We start from the raw sequence: 18467 nt of genomic DNA, 5'->3' as shown, positions 1-18467 counted from the left end.
AGATTTACAAGGACGTTGCCTGGATTGGGGAGCATGCCTTATGAGAATAGATTGAGTGAACTTGGTCTTTTCTCTTGGAAGTGACGGAGGATGAGAGGTGACCTGATAGAGGTGTATAAGATGATGAGAGGCATTGATCGTGTGGATAGTCAGAAGCCTTTTCCCCAGGGCTGAAATGGTTGCAACAAGAGGACACAGTTTTAAGGTGCTTGGAAGTAGGTACAGAGGAGATGTCAGGGGTAAGTTTTTTTTTTACACAGAGAGTGGTGAGTGCGTGGAATGGGCTGCCGGCGACGTGATGGAGGCGGATACGATAGGGTCTTTTAAGAGACTCCTGGATAGGTACATGGAGCTTAGAAAAAAAGAGGGCTATGGGTAACCCTAGGTAATTTCTAAAGTAAGTACGTGTTCAGCACAGCATTGTGGGCTGAAGGGCCTGCATTGTGCTGTAGTTTTCTATGTTTTTAACTTCAGGTTGAGACCTTCCTTGCTGCTGCTGGGCCCCTGGGCTCCCTTTCTCCATCATCACTCTTGGTCTCTCAGGCTCCACCATCACCATTGGGGTCCTCAGAGGCTCCATTTTAAACTTCCCTGAACACATCAACCTTCCCCCCCCCCCCCCCCCCCCACCTTTAATCCCTGCTCTGTCTTCACCATTTCTTCCAACCTTCCTCTCTTTGAGGCGGAATGTTCTGTCTTCAGCATGGGCCTTACTTTTGTCCACCTTTGCCCACATCTCAGTGAGTTTTGCATCCGCAACTCTTCTTTTATTGCTTTGGTCTCCAAGCCCATTTTTTTGACAAAAACCTCACCCTGCATTGATGACCCCCTTCTCCTGTCTCCAGTCCTCCTCTTCTTGAACACCCTGCTCTGGTTCTCTGCTTGATCTGGATCTTTTCATCTCTAATTGTCGATGAGACACCAACTATCTCAAGTTCAGCACTCCTCATTTCTTCTTCAACCTTATCCCTCCGTACACACTGTCCTCCACTCCCTCAGCACCATATCCCAACCTTACCATCAACCTGCAAACAAAAGGGGTGCTGTTGTAGTGTGGCGGACTGACTTCTACTTTGCTGAGGTCAGGTGGCAACTCTCAGACAGCTCCTCTTATCTGTTCCTTGAAGAGGACCCCACTTTGGATCATCAGAAAATTGTCTCCAATACTATCACTGACCTCCTCAACTCTGGAGAACTCCCATCCACTGCCACCAAACTTATAATTCCCCTCCCCTACACTGCTTGCTTCTACCTCTTACCCAAGATCCACAAACCTGACTTTCTCAGTAGGCCTATTGTCTCTGCCTGCTTCTGCCATGCTGAACTTGTGTTTTCATACCTCAACTTCATTCTCTCCTCCTTGGTTCGGTCCCTTCCCACTTATATCCATGACACTTCACATGCTCCGGATCTCTTCAACAACTTTCAACTCTCTGGCCTTGACTACCTCCTTTTCGCCATGGATGTCCATTCGCTATACATTTCTCTCCCCCATCAAGAAGGCCTTAATGCTCTCTGCTTCTTTCTCATCAAAAGAACCAACTAGTTCCCCTCCCACCACAATCTCCTGTCTGGCAGAGCTGGTCCTCACCCTCAACAATTTCTCCTTCATCTCCTCCCTCTTTCTCCAGACTCAAGGGGTAGCTATGGGCACTCACATGAGCCCCAGCTGTGCCTGTCTTTTTGTTGGCTACATAGAACAGTCCACGTTCCGTGAATGCTTCCCAACTCTTCCTTTGCTATCTGGATGATTGTGTTTGTGTTGCTTCATGCACCTAAGCTGAGCTCGTCAATTTCATCAACTTTGCCTCCACCCTGTCCTTAAATTCACTTGGTTCATTTGACACCTCCCTCCCCTTTCTTGAACTTTCTCTCTCCACCTCTGGAGACAAACTGTTAACTGACATCGCTTACAAACATACCAATTCCCTTGGCTCTCTTGACCCAATTTCCCTCGGGATCAATAAAGTATGTCTGTCTGTCTACCTCCTCCTACCCATCTCCTATAAAATTGCTGTTCCCTTTTCTCAGTTCCTTCATCTTTGCTGGATCTGTTCCCAGGATGAGGCTTTCCTTTCCAGGACTTCAGAGATGTCTTCCTTCAAAGAACAGGGTTTTTCACTTCCTCCACCAATGATGCTGCCCTCAACCATATCTCCATTTCCTGGGCATCTGTGCTCACCCCATCTTCCTGCTGCCTTAATAGGGATAGAGTTCCTCTTGTCCTAACCTGCCACTCTCACATGCCATCATTCTCTGCAACCTCTGCCATTCCAAAAGGATCCTACCACCTAACATATCTTTACCGTTCCAACACCCCCCCCCCCCCCCCACTTACACCCTCTTTGCTTTCCTCAGGAATTGCTCCATCCGTGTTTCCTTGTCCATTCATACCTCCCCACTAATCCTCCTCCTGGGACTTATCCCTGCAAGTGACCAAAGTGCTACAACTACCCATTCACCTCTTTCATCAACTCCGTTGAGGGCCCTAAACAATTCTACCAGTTGAGGAAGTATTTCATCTGTGAATCTTTTGGGGTTGCCTCTTGTATCTGGTACTTACAAAATGGTGGCCTCTACATTGGTGAGACCCATCATACATTGGGGAACTGCTTTGTCAAGCACCTCTGCTCCATCCTCCAAAAGTGTTATTTTCCATTGACCAACTATTTTAATTCCTATTCCCATTCCTGATCTGACATGTTGATCTATGGCCTCTTCTTGTGGCACAGTAAAGTCACTCTCAGGGCAAAGGCGCAACGCCTCATATTCCATATAAGTAGCCTCCAACCTCATGGCATGAACATCAATTTCTCATTCTGGCAAAATAAATTTTCCTTCCCCCTTCCGCCTTCCTCCTTCCTCGATTTTCCCACTCTGGCCTCTTATGCCTTCTACTCACCTACCTACTCCTTCCCCTGGTGCCCTGCCTTCTTCCTTTTCTCCTATGGTCCATTCTTCTCTCCTATTAGATTCCTTTCTCTTCTGCTCTTGACTTTTCCCACCCACTTAGTTTCATGTATCACCTACTAGCTATCCTCCTTACCCCCTCCCCACCATATTTTTATTCTGGCATCTACCCCCTTCCTTTCCAGTCCTGAAGAAGGATGTCGACCCGAAAAGTCAACTGTTTATTCATTTCCATAGATGCTACCTGACCTGTTGAGTTTCTGATGTGTTGCTTTGGATTTCCAGCATCTGCAGATTTTTTTGTGTTAATGTTAGTTTCACATATTGATTGTATTTGAGAACATTTACTACAGCTTGAATTACTGCCTGGTAGCCTCAGCAAAATTTTCTAATAGTAAAAGTGATATTCTAAATATGCTGAAATAACAAATTTACATCTTTAAAGAAACTAAAGGTTATACTCTTTCTATTTTTACAGATGAAAGGTTGCATAAAAGTCTTAAGGGATCAGCCTCCAAATAGTGTAGAAGGCCTTTTGAATGCTCTCAGGTAATTATAATTATTGCATTAAATATTACAGAGAAAGAAAGAAATGTAAATTGCAAACCACTTAGTAAGGAATTTTGAAGTTTTATACCAAGTGCACAGCACTCCCTGGAACACATAATTTCTTAATGTTAGAAGATCTGGAAGATCAGAATGGTAATCTATGTTTGGAGCCAGAAGAGATGGGGAAGATCTTGAATGGATTTTTTGCATCTGTGTTTATTTGGAAGATGGATGCAGGGTCTATAGAAGTGAGGCAAAGTAGTAGCAAGGTTATGGACCCTACACAGATTAGAGGAGGATGTGTTTGCTGTTTTGAGGCAAATTAGTGTGCATAAATCCCCAGGCCTGACAAGGTCTTCCCTTGGACCCTGTGGGAGGCAAGTGCAGAAATTGCAGGGGCTTGACCAGAGATATTTAAATCATCCTTAACAACAGGTGAGGTAGCCAAGGATTGGAGGATAGCTAAAGTTGTTCTGCTGTTTAAGAAAAGCTCTAAAAATAAACCCAGGAAATTATAGACAGGTGAGCTTGACATCAGTAGTTGGAAATTTATTGAAAGATATTCTAAGGGACCAGATATGAGTATATGGATAGACATGGACTGATTAGGGATAGTCAGCATGTCTTCGTAAGTGGCAGGTCATGCCTAACCAATCATCTAGAGTTTTTCGAGGAGATAACCAGAAATGTTGATGAAGGCAAGGCAGTGGATGTTGTCTACGTGGAATTTAGCAATGCATTTAACAAGGTCCCACATGGGAGGTTGGTCAAGAAGGGTCAGTCACTTGGCATTCAAGATGAAGTAATAAATTTGATTATACATTGGCATTGTGGGAGAAGCCAGAGAGTGGTAGTTGATGATTGCCTCTCTGCCTGGAGGCCTGTGTACAGTGAGGAAGACTATCACAGCTTGCAGTGGGATCTAGACTATCTGAAAAAATGGCAGATGGAATTTAATGCTGACAAGTGATAGGTGTTGCACTTTGGTAGGACTAACCAGGGCAGGCCTTACAAAGTGAACAGTAGGGCACTAAGGAGTATGGTAGAACAAAGGGATCTGGGAATACAGGTACATAATTCATTGAAAGTGGCATCACAGGATCGTAAAGAAAGCTTTTGGCACATTGGCCTTCATAAATCAATATATTGAATACAGGAGATGGGATGTTATGTTAAAATATGCTGAATTTGGAGTATTGTGTGCATTTTCAGTCAGCTACCTACAGGAAAAAAATGTAAATAAGGTTGAAAGAGTGCAGAGGAGAATTTACAAGGATGTTGCCAGGACTGGAAGACTTGAGTTAAAAGGAAAGATTAAATAGGTTAGGACTTAAACCTTTGGAACATAGGAGATTGAGAAAAGATTTGACTGATGTATACAAAATTATGAAGGGATATGCAAGCAGTCTTTTTCCACTGAGGCTGGGTGTTCAACTAGAAGTCAATGGTTAAGGGTGAAAGGTGAAAAGTTTAAGGGGAACATGGTGAGAGTGTAGAATGAGCTGCCAGCTCAAGTGGTGCATGCAAGCTCGATTTCAACATTTAAGTTTGGATCAGTACATGTATGTTAGAGATATGGAGGGCTTATGGTCCGGGTGCTGGTTGATGGGAGCAGTCAGTTTGAATGATTCAGCACAGACTAGATAGGCTGAAGGATCTGTTTCCTGTGCTGTATTTTTCTATGACCTTATGAACTTGTGCTTTATCTAAAGTAAGAAATTGTTGTAAAAGCAGTAGTGTACAATATTGCCAATTCTAAATCATGTAGAATTCATGCATTGCAATCATGAATTAAATATGTACACGGGAATGTATGCAGGGACTTAAATTTAACTACTTTGAGAAAGGTTTGTTAAACATTACATACATCCATGCAAGTGTAACTGTAGGCAACACTGTCTTTCATTATGTAATGCCATGTTACACACCGATTATTTACATTCAGCACCCCCAGACCCACCTACCATTTTGCATTTGTGTATCAGGCTTTCCAGTAACCAAAATTATTGAAGCATCTGTCCAATCATCAACTCTGTTTCTTTATCCATCCATCAATTGCATTCCTCTCTCTGGCAACTGAATTGGTTAAAGTGAGCCAATTAGTAACCTTCATGCCCCATTGAACCCAGAAATGAGCTTTTGAGTGAACATGAATTTAAGGGTGGCATAGTAGCGTAGTGATTAGTATAAAGCTATTACAGCACCAACGACCACCAGTGGGTTCAAGCCCTGCTATCTATAAGGAGTTTGTACAGTTTCCCCTGACCATGTTGGTTTCCTCCCACATTCCAAAGTTGTATAGGTTAGTAGGTTAATTGGTCACATGTCTGTAATTGGGTAGCATGGGCTCATTGGGCTGGAAAGGCTTTTTACTGTGCTGTATCTCCAGATAAATGTAAGAATAAATTGTCTTCATTATCATAATTCTCGTGTGCCTTCCTGATTGGTCTCTAATCTTTCACTCGCCATACGCCTGAGCCTTTCCATGTTCTGATAATAGTATGATGTATTGCTTTTGGAATAATCAGAAATGTGCAACAATTTTTATATGATATATTCCTTTTCAAAAAAACATACATTAAAAACAAATTTATGTTGTGACTGCCAATGCAAGGAGCGACTCAACATGTTAGCTAACAACCTGGATTTATTTAACATGTCAAAACAATTCATAGAGTCTAGTCACTGAAAAAAGACCAAGGATGTGCCAATTAGATCAAGAGTTATAATTTTGATCAAAATTTGATGATGTGGGCTGCCTTAATGTCTATTGCCCGGTAGCACTCACATCAACACTGATGAAATGCTTTGAGAGATTGGTCTTGACTAGGCTGAACTCCTGCCTCAGCAAGGACCTGGACCCATTGCAATTTTCCTATCACCACAATAGGTCAACAGCAGACGTAATCTCAATGGCTCTCCACACAGCTTTAGACCACCTGGATAACACAAACACCTACTGTTCATTGGGTGCTGTTCATTGACTATAGCTCAGCATTTAACACCATCATTCCCACAATCCTGATTGAGAAGTTGCAGAACCTGGGCCTCTGTACCTCCCTCTGCAATTGGATCCTCGACTTCCTAACTGGAAGACCACAATCCGTGCAGATTGGTGATAACATCTCCTCCTCACTGATGATCAACACTGGCGCACCTCAGGGGTGTGTTCTTAGCCCACTGCTCTACTCTATATGCACATGACTGTGAAGCTAGGCATAGTTCAAATACCATCTATAAATTTGCTGATGATACAACCATTGTTGGTAGAATCTCAGGTGGTGATGAGAGGGTGTACAAGAGTGAACTATATGCCAACTAGTGGAGTGGTGCCATAGCAACAACCTGGCGCTCAACGTCAGTAAGACAAAAGAGCTGATTGTGGACTTCAGGAAGGGTAAGACGAAGGAACACATACCAATCCTCATAGAGGGATCAGAATTGGAGAGAGTGAGCAGCTTCAAGTTCCTGGTTGTCAGGATCTCTGAGAATCTAACCTGGTCCCAACATATCGATAAAGTTATAAAGAAGGCAAGACAGCAGCTATACTTTATTAGGAGTTTGAAGAGATTTGGCATGTCAACAAATACACTCAAAAACTTCTATAGTTGTATGGTGGAGAGCATTCTGACAGGCTGCATCACTGTCTGGTATGGAGGGGCTACTGCACAGGACCGAAATAAGCTGCAGAAGGTTGCAAATGTAGTCGGCTCCATCTTGGGTACTAGTCTACAAAGTACCCAGGGCATCTTTAGGGAGCGGTGTCTCAGAAAGGCAGCGTCCATTATTCAGGACCTCCAGCACCCAGGGCATGCCCTTTTCTCACCGTTACCATCAGGTAGGAGGTCAGAAGCCTGAAGGCACACACTCAGTGATTCAGGAACAGCTTCTTCCTCTCTGCCATCTGATTCCTAAATGGACATTGTATCTTTGGACACTATCTCACTTTTAAAAAAATATATAGATTATTTCTGTTTCTGCACGTTTTAAAAAATCTGTTCAATATATATAATTGATTTATTTGTTTATTTATTATTTTATTTACTTTTTTTTCTCTGCGATATTCTGTATTTCATTGAACTACTGCTGCTAAGTAAACAAATTTCATGTCATGTGCCGGTGATAATAAACCTGATTCTGATTCTGAGAAGTAGGTTTTTAAGAAGAGGAAAATTTTAGCAGAGGTTGAGGGAATTCTAGAGTTTGGCATCTCTGTGCATGCTGAAGTGGAGTGGCAGGTCCATGAGAAACTAAACATGGGAAGCACAGCTTGCTTAACATGGTGGAGAAATTTACAGAAGGCTGAGTTCATGAATCAATTGAAGCACAAATAATTTTGAGTATTGTCAATTGCCAGCGATTGGGTATTCACAAGTCAGTGTAGCCAGCGAGAATTATGGGGTGGGGTGACTGAGCTTGGTGTAAAATAGGAGATGGTTGATAATGCTTTTAATTACCTAAGTGTATTGAGTGGAAGGAGTTAAGCTAGTCTGCAGAAGTTGGAAAATACTATAGCAGTGATAAAGCTTTGGGTCTGTACTTGCTTGAGTTTAGAAGAATGAAGGGGAATCTCTTTGAAACATATTGAAATTTGAGAGGTCTAGATAGAGTGGACGTGGAAAGGATGTTTCCTCTACTGGGGAGAGTACCAGAGAAGCCTCAGAATATGAGAATATCCCTATCGAACAAACATGAGGAAGAATTTATTTAACTACTGGGTGGTAAATCTGTGGAATTCATTGGCACAGACAGCTGTGAAGGCCAAGTCGTTGGGTATATTTAAAGCAAAAGTTGATAGGTTCTTGATTAGTAGATGTGTCAAAGGTTAAGAGGAGAAGGCAAGAAAATGGGGTTGAGAACGATAATAAATTAGCCATGATGGAATGGTAGAGCAGACTAATTCTGCTAATTAGTCTTACAGGTTCCAGTAGTTAGTTAGCTGACAAGTTCAGTGGGCAGGTGGTGATACGTGGATGTAGTTGAGACAAAGCAGAAACTCAACTTTTAGTAGAATAATAGGGAAGGTGTTTACTCCAGGGCAGTGTTTAAGGGGTTTGACAGAATCAGTGGCAAGCTATGGAGACTGTGGATAGACCAAAAGTTATGGCATTTACCTTGCCACTGTCTATTTGCAGGAACTGACAGGTCAGCTAGGCCAATATTTACGCAGCTGTGGAGAAGTCAAGAAAGTAGATTGTCATTTACATGACAAGCTTGTTGAGGTGACTCTTGCTAAAGATGCTGAGCTATGATTGAATAGGCAAGCATGGAACTGAGGAAATAATTCTCATGAACTAAACATTGGAGGAGATGTGCCACATCAAAAGCTGCAAAAAAAGATTAGAATAGGAATAATGTGCAAAAACACAGTCGCAGAATACAATTGGTTGATGCAGAATCATGACTGGAAGGGTTCAAATATGGAGATGTGCAAAGCTTTGGGAAGTGGCTACATGGTCAAGGACAAAGCAAAGATCAACAATTGATTATGTTATGTGCTTGTATATGAAAAACAATTGAATGATAAAAGTACATAGAATTTGCTGTATGGAAACTTGTCAGTGCCACGTTTGTGTCTTCTTCCAGATACTGCCTGACCCCATGAGTTCCTCAGCAGTTTGATTTTTTTGCTCCAGATTCCAACATAAGACCATAAGATGTAGGAGCAGGATTAAGCCATTTGGACTATTGAGTTTGCTCCATCACTTCTTCATGGCTGATCCAAATTTCCTTTCAGCCTCAATCTCCTGACTTCTCTCTGTATCCCTTCATGCCCTCACCAATCAAGAATCTATCAACCTCTGCCTTAAATCTACATAAACCCAATTTCCCTCGGGATCAATAAAGTATGTCTGTCTGTCTGTAAAGACTTGGCCTCCATAGCTGCCCATGGCAAAGAATTCCATAGATCACCACTCTCTGGCTAAGGAAATTCCTCAAAATCTATGTTCTAAAAGGATGCCCCTCTATTCTGAGGCTGTGGCATCTGGTCTTAGACTCCCCCACCATGGGAAACGTCGTCTCCACATCTAGTCTGTCAAGACCTTTTACCATTCGATAGGTTTCAATGAGGCCATCCCTCATTCTTCTGAATTCTAGTGAATATAGACCCAGAGCCATCAGATGCTCTTCAGATGACAAGCTGTTTAATACTAGAATCATTTTCATGAACCTCCTTTGAACCCTCCCCAGTGTCTGCACATCCTTTCTAAGACTAAAGCTACACACAATACTCCAAGTGAGGCCTTGTCGGTGTTTTATAAAGTCTCAACATTGGATTCTTGTTTTTATATTCTAGTCCTCTTGAAATGAATGCTAACATTGCATTTGCCTTCCTCACCACAGACTGAACCTACAAATTAACCTTTAGGGAATCCTGCAGAATGACTCCCAATACTTCCACCTCAGTATTTTTGTACTTTCTCAGCCCTTACATTTCTTCTACCAAAGTGCATGACCAGACACTTACCAGCACTATTCCTGCTATTTCTTTGTTCATTCTCCTAATCTGTTTAAGTCCTTCTGTAGCCTCTCTATTTCCTCAAAACTTCCTGCCCCTCCTCCCATCTTCATATTGTCTGCAAACTTTGCAACAAAGCCATCAATTCCATCATCCAAATCATTGATATATCACATAGAAAGAATCAGTCCCAACACAGACCCCTGTGGAACACCACTAGTCACTGACAGCCAACCAGAAAACACTCCTTTTAATCCCACTCTTTGCCCCTGCCAATGAGCCACTGCTTTATCCATGCTAGAATCTTTACTGTAATACCATTACTGTGAGTTGTTACATGCGTGGCACCTTGTCAAAGGCAGTCTGAAGATCCAGGTACACAATATCACCCAAATCTCCTTTATCTACCTTGCTTGTTATTTCCTCAAAGAATTCCAATAGATTTGTCAGGCAAGAATTTCTCTTGAGGAAACCATGATGACTACGGATTATTTTATCATGTGCCTCCAAGTACCCTGAGACCTCATCCTTAATAATCAATTGCAACATCTTCCCAACCAATCACTGAGGTCAGACCAATTGGCCTATAATATCCTTTCTTCTGCCTCTCTTCCTTCTTGAAGAGTGGAGTGGCATTTGCAATTTTCCAGTCCTCTAGAACCCTTCCAGAATCTAGTGATTCTTGAAAGATCATTACTAATGCCTGCACAATCTCTTCAGCCACCTCTTTCAGAACACTGGAGTGTACACCATCTGATCCAGGTGATGACCTTCAGACCTCTCAGTTTCCCAAAAACTTCTCTAGTTACGGTAACTTCACATACTTCATGACCCCAATATTCCAATATACCACCATTCTGCAGGTGTATTCCACAGTGAAGACTGATGCAAAATACTTATTCAGTTGGTCTGCCATTTTCTTGTCCCCCATTACTACCTCTCCAGCAGTCCGATATCCATTCCCACCTCTCTTTTACACTTCATGTATCTGAAGAAACTTTTGGTATCCTCTTTAATATTATCGACTAGCTTACTTTCGTATTCTATCTTTACGTTAATGACTTTTTTAGTTGCCTTCTGTTGGTCTTTAAAAGTTTCCCTATCCTCTAACTCTGCCGACATCCCTGCCAGTTTATTTTTCCTATCACTTCTATCAATTCTCTCATGTGTCTGTAATTCCCTTTACTCCACTGTAATACTGATACATCTGACTTTAGCTTCTTCTCACATTTCAGGGTGAATTCAATCATAGTATGGTCACTTACCCCTAAGAGTTCTTTTACCTTAGGGTTTCTAATCAATTCTGGTTCATCGCACAACTCCGAATCCAGAATAGCTGATCCCCAGTGGGCCCAACCACGAGCTGCTCTAAAAAGCCATCTCATAGGCATTCTAGAAACTCCTCCTCTTGGGATTCGGCAGCAGATTTCCCCATTCTACCTGCATATTGAAATCCCCACATAACTATTGTAACATTGCCCTTTCGGCATGCATTTTCTATCTCCCATTGTAATTAGTAGGAAAACATCCTTACTACTGTTTGGGAGTCTGCATACAACTCACATCAGGGTCTTAGCTCTATCCACAATGATTCAACACCTTTCAGCCCTATATCACCGCTTTCTAATGATTTTATTTTATTTTTTACTAACGGAGCAATGCCACCCCCTCTGCCTTCCTGTCTGTACTTTCATTACAAAAGGTATCCTTGAACATTAAGCTCCCAGCTATAATCTTCTTTCAGCTATAATTCACTGATACTTACAACATCATACCTGCTACTGTGCTACAAGTTCATCTACCTTATTCCGTATACTGTGTGCATTCAAATGTAATACCTTCATTCCTGTATTCATCTTTTCTTTTTTGTCTGATTTTTATGTTGCAACTCATCCTGTTGACTGTAATTTTTACCTATCAGCAGCCTCTCCTCACTATACATTGCCTCTGTTTGTAAACCGTCTACCTCATCTTCCGCACTATTATCACTATTATCCACCTTTTCTATGACATTTCTTGCATTGAAATATATGCAGCTAAGGGTAATAGTTGCACCATGCTCAACCTTTTCATTCCTAACTTTGTCTGATGTCTTACCAACATCTGCCATCAGAACCTCGTGTTCACCACTAACTGTTCTTGAACCTCGTGGTGCGAGTCCTGAAGCACTTGTGCCTTCTACCTGATGGCAGCAGCGAGAAGAGAGCCTGGCTTGGATGATGAGGATCTGTGATAATGAATGTTGCTTTCCTGTGGCAATGTTTCGTGTAGATGTGCTCAATGGTTGGGAGGGTTTTTACCCCATGATGTACTGGGCCAAATCCACACCTTTTGTAGGATTTTCTGCTCAAAGGCACTGGTGTTCTAAAGGCAGTGGCCCCTTTATTAGGTACAGGAATGGAATCCAGTGTGGTCTTCTGCTGCTGTAGTCCATCCACTTCAAGATTCGATAAGTTGTGCATTCAAAGATGCTCCTCTACGCACCACTTTTGTAACACATGTTATCTGAATTACTGTTAGCTTGAACCAGTCTGAACAACTCTAACCATGCCATCTGTTACCAGCAATCATTCTGTGGTCAAAGTCACTTGGTCATTTCTTCCATAGAACCATAGAACATTACAGCACAGAAACAGACCTCTTGGCCCTTCTTGGCTGTGCCGAACCATTTTTCTGCCGTGTCCCACTGACCTGCACCTGGGCCTTATCCCTCCAATCCCCTCTCATCCATATACGTGTCCAAGTTTTTCTTAAAAGTGAGCCCGCATTCACCATTTCATCTGGCAGCTCATTCCACACTCCCACCACTCTCTGCATGAAGAAGCCCCCCCTAATGTTCCCTTTAAACTTTTCACCCTTAACTCATGACCTCTGGTTTTTTTCTCCCCTAGCCTCACCCATTCAACCTTTCTCTGTAACTCAGTTTCTCAAGTCCCGGCAACATCCTTGTAAACCACCTCTGCACTCTTTCAACCCTTCCTGTAATTAGGTGACCAAAACTGCGCACAATATTCCAAATTCGGTCTCACCAATGTCTTATACAACTTCACCATAACATTTCCAACTCTTATACTCAATACTTTGATTTATAATGGCCAATGTACCAAAAGCTCTCTTTACGACCCTATCTACCTGTGACACCACTTTTAGGGAATTTTGTATCTGTACTCCCAGATCCCTCTGTTCTACTGCACTCCTCAGTGTCCTACCATTTACCTTGTATGTTCTACCTTGGTTTGACCTTCTGAAGTGCAATACCTCACACTTGTCCGTATTAAACTCCATCTGCCATTTTTCAGCCCGTTCTTCCAACTGGTCCAAATCCCTCTGCAAGCTGTGAAAACCTTCCTCACTATCCACTACACCTCCAATCTTTGTATCATCAGCAAATTTGCTGATCCAATTTGCCACATTATCATCTAGATCATTGATATAGATGACAAATAACAATGGACCCAGCACTGATCCCTGTGGCACACCACTAGTCACAGGCCTCCACTCAGACTAGCAATCCTCCACTACCACTCTCTGGCTTCTTCCATTGAGCCAATGTCTAATCCAATTTACTACCTCTCCATGTATACCTAGCGACTGAATCTTCCTAACTAACCTCCCATGCGGGACCTTGTCAAAGGCCTTACTGAAGTCCATATAGACAGCATCCACTGCCTTCCCTACATCCACTTCCCTGGTAACTTCCTCGAAAAACTCTAATAGATTGGTTAAACATGACCTACCACGCACAAAGCCATGCTGACTTTTTCTAATAAATCCCTGTCTATCCAAATACTTGTAGATCCTATCTCTTAGTATTCCTTCCAATAATTTACCTACTGCCGATGTTAAACTTACCAGCCTATAATTTCCCGGCTTACTTTTTGAGCTTTTTTTAAACAACGGAACTACATGAGCTATCCTCCAATCCTCCAGCACCTGACCTGTGGATATCGACATTTTAAATATTTCTGCCAGGGCCCCTGCAATTTCAACACTAGTTTCCTTCAAGGTCCGAGGGAATACCCTGTCACGTCCTGGAGATTTATTTACTCTGATTTGCCTCAAGATAGCAACCACCTCCTCCTCTTTATCCTCCTCTTTAATCTGTATAGGTTCCATGACCTCCCTACTTGTTTGCCTTATTTCCATAGACTCCATTCCAGTTTCCTTAGTAAATACAGATGCAAAAAAACCATTTAATATCTCTCCCATTTCTTTTGGTTCCATACATAGCCGACCACTCTAATCTTCAAGAGAACCAATTTTATCCCTTACTATCCTTTTGCTCTTAACATACCTGTAGAAGCTCTTAGGATTCCTTCACCCTGACTGCCAAAGCAACCTGATGTTTTCTTTTAGCCCTCCTGATTTCTTTCTTAAGTATTTTCTTACTCTTTTTATACTCCTCAAGCATCTTATTTCCTCCCTGTTGTCTATACATCTCTCTCTTCTTCTTGAGTTCCAATATCCCTCGAGAACCAAGGTTCCTTATTCATTTTGCCTTTAGCCCTGACAGGAACATACAAACTCTGCACTCTCAAAATTTCTCCTTACCAATCACATCCTTGCCAGAGAACAACCTGTCCCAATCTACACTTTTTAGATCCTTTCTCATTTCTTCAAATTTGGCCTTTTTCCAGTTTAGAACTTCAACCCGAGGACCAGATCTATTTTTATCCATGATCAAGTTGAAACTAATGGCGTTATGATCACTGGAACCAAAGTGTTTCCCTTCACACACTTCCATCACCTGCCCTAACTCATTTCCTAATAGGAGATCTAATATTGCATCCTCTCTAGTTGGTACATCTATATATTGATTTAGAAAACTTTCTTGAACACATCCCCATTCTGATGATTGGTCTGAACAACAACTGAATCTGTTGACCATGTCTGCATGTTTTCGTGTATTGAGTTGCTGCCACGTGATTGGCTGATATTTACATTAACAAGCAGGTGTACTTAATTATGTGGCCACTGGGTGAATACCATTGACCAGCTGCCAACAGTTTTGGCCCCCATATATCAGAAAGAATATGGTGTCATTGAGGAGAGTCCAAAGGAGGTTCACGGGGATAATTCCAGGAATGAAGGGGTTAACCTATGAGGAGCATTTGGCAGCTTTGGGCTTGTAGTCACTGGAATTTAGAAGAATGTGTGGGGATCTTATTGAAACCTACTGAATAGGACTAGATAGGGTGGATGTAAAGATGTTTCCTATGGTGGGTGTATCCAGAATTAGAGGACACAGCCTCAAAATTGAGGGGTGACCTTATAGAACAGAGGTAAGGAGGAATTTTTTTTAGCCAGGGAGTAGTAAATCTGTGGAATGCTCTGCCACAGACTGCAGTGGAAGCCAAGCCTGTGGGTATATTTAAGGCAGAAGTTGATAGTTTCCTGTTCAGTCAGGGCATCAAAGGGTATGGTGAGAAGGCAGGTGTATGGGGTTGAGTGGGATCCAAGATCAGCCATGATGGAATGGCTTAATTCTGGTCCTACGTCTTATGGACCACAAAATAATTATGTTCTTTCATCTGTAATAATTGCATTAATTGAAGCATTGTTTCAAAGCCAATGTTCTTCATTCTAGGTACACCACCAAGCATTTGAATGATGAGACTACCTCCAAGCAAATCAAGACAATGTTGCAATAAAGAATAGCAACAGAGCTGGCTACTTAAAACAGTATTCTGCCATGACTGAGATGCACAGATGTGTTTTTAATGTTTAAAAGACTGCAACTGCTTTTTTTTCTCTTTTTTTAAAAAATGTGTTCCTTCTCTTAAAACAAAATAGCTAAACTTTGTTTCTGTGCCAAACTCTCTCGATACATAAACAGTGCAAGAAGTGTTTACTCTGCTTGACATGTGGATGGATGAATGGAGCATATAGACAGCTACTATTCACAAGCTGGGTGTCTTTGTACATGTGAGGAGATTCCAGATCTTGGCCTAAGAGAGATGAAAATCTGTTCCATTTCTAATGATTAATATTTAATACTGCTTCTGCATGATAAGCTTTGTCATGCTGTGTAAAACTTTAAAAAATCATTTTCTATTGCAGCTTCATCATGCGCAGCCATTAAAAAATTGAACAAATGTTAAATTAACTATATAATGTTTTATTGCACAAAAAGGTACCTAGCACAACAGACTACAAGATACTATGTCTGTTTTGTTAATACTTCAGTTTGCATTGAATCATTTTGTACGAGTGTATGTAAGTTTAACATTCATTATACTAACGTTAAACCGTTATGTGTGCGTAACAGATGCGAATGCATGTACATGTGAAATCGGCAGCTGTGGATCAATAAAAATCAGCTTTTGTTTTTCTAAAACCTGACTAATGAGATTTGAACAGATATATTTTCTGGCTGTCACCTTACACTCTATTTACCAAGACCTATCCTTTTCAATTCAGAAGTTATATTTCAGCCCAACTACTATATCCATCATATATTTTAACATTTTATGGTTTTAAATAAAAATATATTCATTTAAAGTGACTGCTTATTTTCTACACAAAAATAACCTCAGAATCTGAACACACTCAAACATGAATTGGTTAAAAGTTCAGTCAGCAATAAAGTGTAGAATAAAATCAAAACTAAAAAGAATAAAATCAGATACTCACCAGGTCAGGCAGCGTAATCATAGAGCACTACAGTGCAGAAACAGGCCCTTTAGCCTATCTAGTCTGTGCTGAACTGTTATTGTTTAGTTGCATTCAACCTATTGCGCCTACTCCGCCTTCCATCATAGCCTATCCCAGATCTCACTCAACCCCATACGCCTGCCTTTTTGGCATAACCTTTGATGCCCTGACCAATCAGGAAACTAACAACATCAGCCTTGAGTACACCCACAGACTTGGCCTCCACTTCATTCTGTGACAGAGCAATCTACAGATTCACCACTCTCTGGCTAAAACAAAAAAATCCTCCTTACATCTATTCTAAAAGGTCACCCCTCAATTTTGAGGCTGCGTCCTCTAATTCTGGATACACCCACCATAGGAAACATCTTTACATCCACCCTATCTAGTCCTATCAACATTCAGTAGGTTTCAATAAGATCCCCACACATTCTTCTAAATTCCAGTGACTATAAGCCCAAAGCTGCCAAATGCTTCTCACAGGTTAACCCCTTCATTCCTGGAATTATCCCCGTGAACCTCCTTTGGACTCTCCCCAATGACACCATATCCTTTCTGATATATGGGGGCCAAAACTGTTGGTAGCTGGTCAATGGTATTCACCCAGTGGCCACATAATTAAGTACACCGGCTTGTTAATGTAAATATCAGCCAATCAACCTCTCCCAGGACTCTGGGATGTAGTCCACCTGGTCCAGGTTACTTATCCACCTTAAGACCTTTCAATTTGTCTAGCACCTTTTCCCTTTCTTTTCCTTTGTAATAGTAATGGCACTCACTCCTGCTCCCTGACACTCACGGACCTCTGGCACACTGTTAATGTCTCCCACAGTGAAGGCAGATGCAAAGTACCCATTAAGTTCATCTGCCAGTTCTTTGTTCCCCCCCATTACTACCTCACCAGCATCATTTTCCAGTAGTCCAATATCGACTCTCACCTCCCTTTTACTCTTTACATAACAGAATTTTTTTAGTATCCTGCTTTATATTATTGGCTAGTTTGCCATTATATTTCACATTTTCCCTTCTTACAGCTTTTTGAGTTGTTTTTGTTGGATTTTAAAAGCTTTCCAATCATCCAACTTCTCACTCACTTTTGCTACCTTATATGCCCTTTCCTTGGCTTTTATGCTGTCCTCGATTTTTCATGTCAGCCACGGTTGCCTAACCCTGCCATTTGAGAACTACTTCTGTAGGACGTGTCTATCCTGCGCCTTATGAACTATTCCCAGAATCTACAGCCATCTCTGTTCTGCTGTCATCCCTATCAGTATCCTCCTCCAATCCTCCTGGCCAAGCTCCTCTCTCATGCCTTTATAACTCACTTTATTCCATTGTGATACTGATACATGTGATTTATGCTTCTCCCTCTCAGAATGAAGTATGAGTTAGATCATAATTATGATCGCTGCCTCCTAAGGATTCCTTTACATTAAGCTCCCTAATAAGACCTGGGTTATTACACAACACCCAATCTAAGATAGCCTTTCCCTGAGTAGGCTCAAGCACAAGCTGCTCTAAAAAGCCATCTCGTAGGCATTCAACAAATTCCCTCTCCGACACCAACCTGATTTTTCCAGTCCCCCTGTATGTTGAAATCTCCAATTATAATTGTGTCATTACCCTTATTACATGCCTTTTCCAGCTCCCTTGCAATCTCAGCCCCACATCTTGGCTACTATTTGGAGGCTTATATATGACTCCAAGAATGTTTTTTTTTACCATTACAGTTCAACTCCACCCATAAAGATTCAACATTCTCTGACCCTATGTCATCTCTTTCTAAAGATGTAATTCCATCTCTTTCCGACAGAGCCAGACCACCACCTATGCCTTCCTGTCTGTCCTTTCGATGCAAAGTATATCCTTTGATGTTAAGCTTCCAAATATGGTC

The 18467-nt window shown here is 41.7% G+C and overlaps 1 protein-coding gene across 14 annotated transcripts in view; it reads left to right on the top strand.

Annotated features, from left to right (window-relative positions):
- The window catches only part of fam49bb (family with sequence similarity 49 member Bb), a 208726-nt gene extending 192470 nt beyond the window's left edge, over positions 1 to 16256 (top strand). For all 14 annotated transcript variants that reach the window (XM_073052909.1, XM_073052939.1, XM_073052946.1 and 11 more), the window contains 2 exons: positions 3389 to 3459; positions 15507 to 16256. In XM_073052909.1, coding sequence (XP_072909010.1) covers positions 3389 to 3459; positions 15507 to 15570 — 135 coding nt within the window. In that variant the 3' untranslated portion in view covers positions 15571 to 16256. The remainder of the gene's footprint in view (positions 1 to 3388; positions 3460 to 15506) is intronic.
- The last annotated feature ends 2211 nt before the right edge of the window (positions 16257 to 18467 follow it).

This window comes from Hemitrygon akajei, chromosome 1, assembly GCF_048418815.1.
Source record: "Hemitrygon akajei chromosome 1, sHemAka1.3, whole genome shotgun sequence".
Lineage (NCBI taxonomy): Eukaryota > Metazoa > Chordata > Chondrichthyes > Myliobatiformes > Dasyatidae > Hemitrygon > Hemitrygon akajei.
The sequence above is the reverse complement of the archived record's forward strand: the minus strand, read 5'-3'. Positions and strand labels throughout refer to the sequence as shown.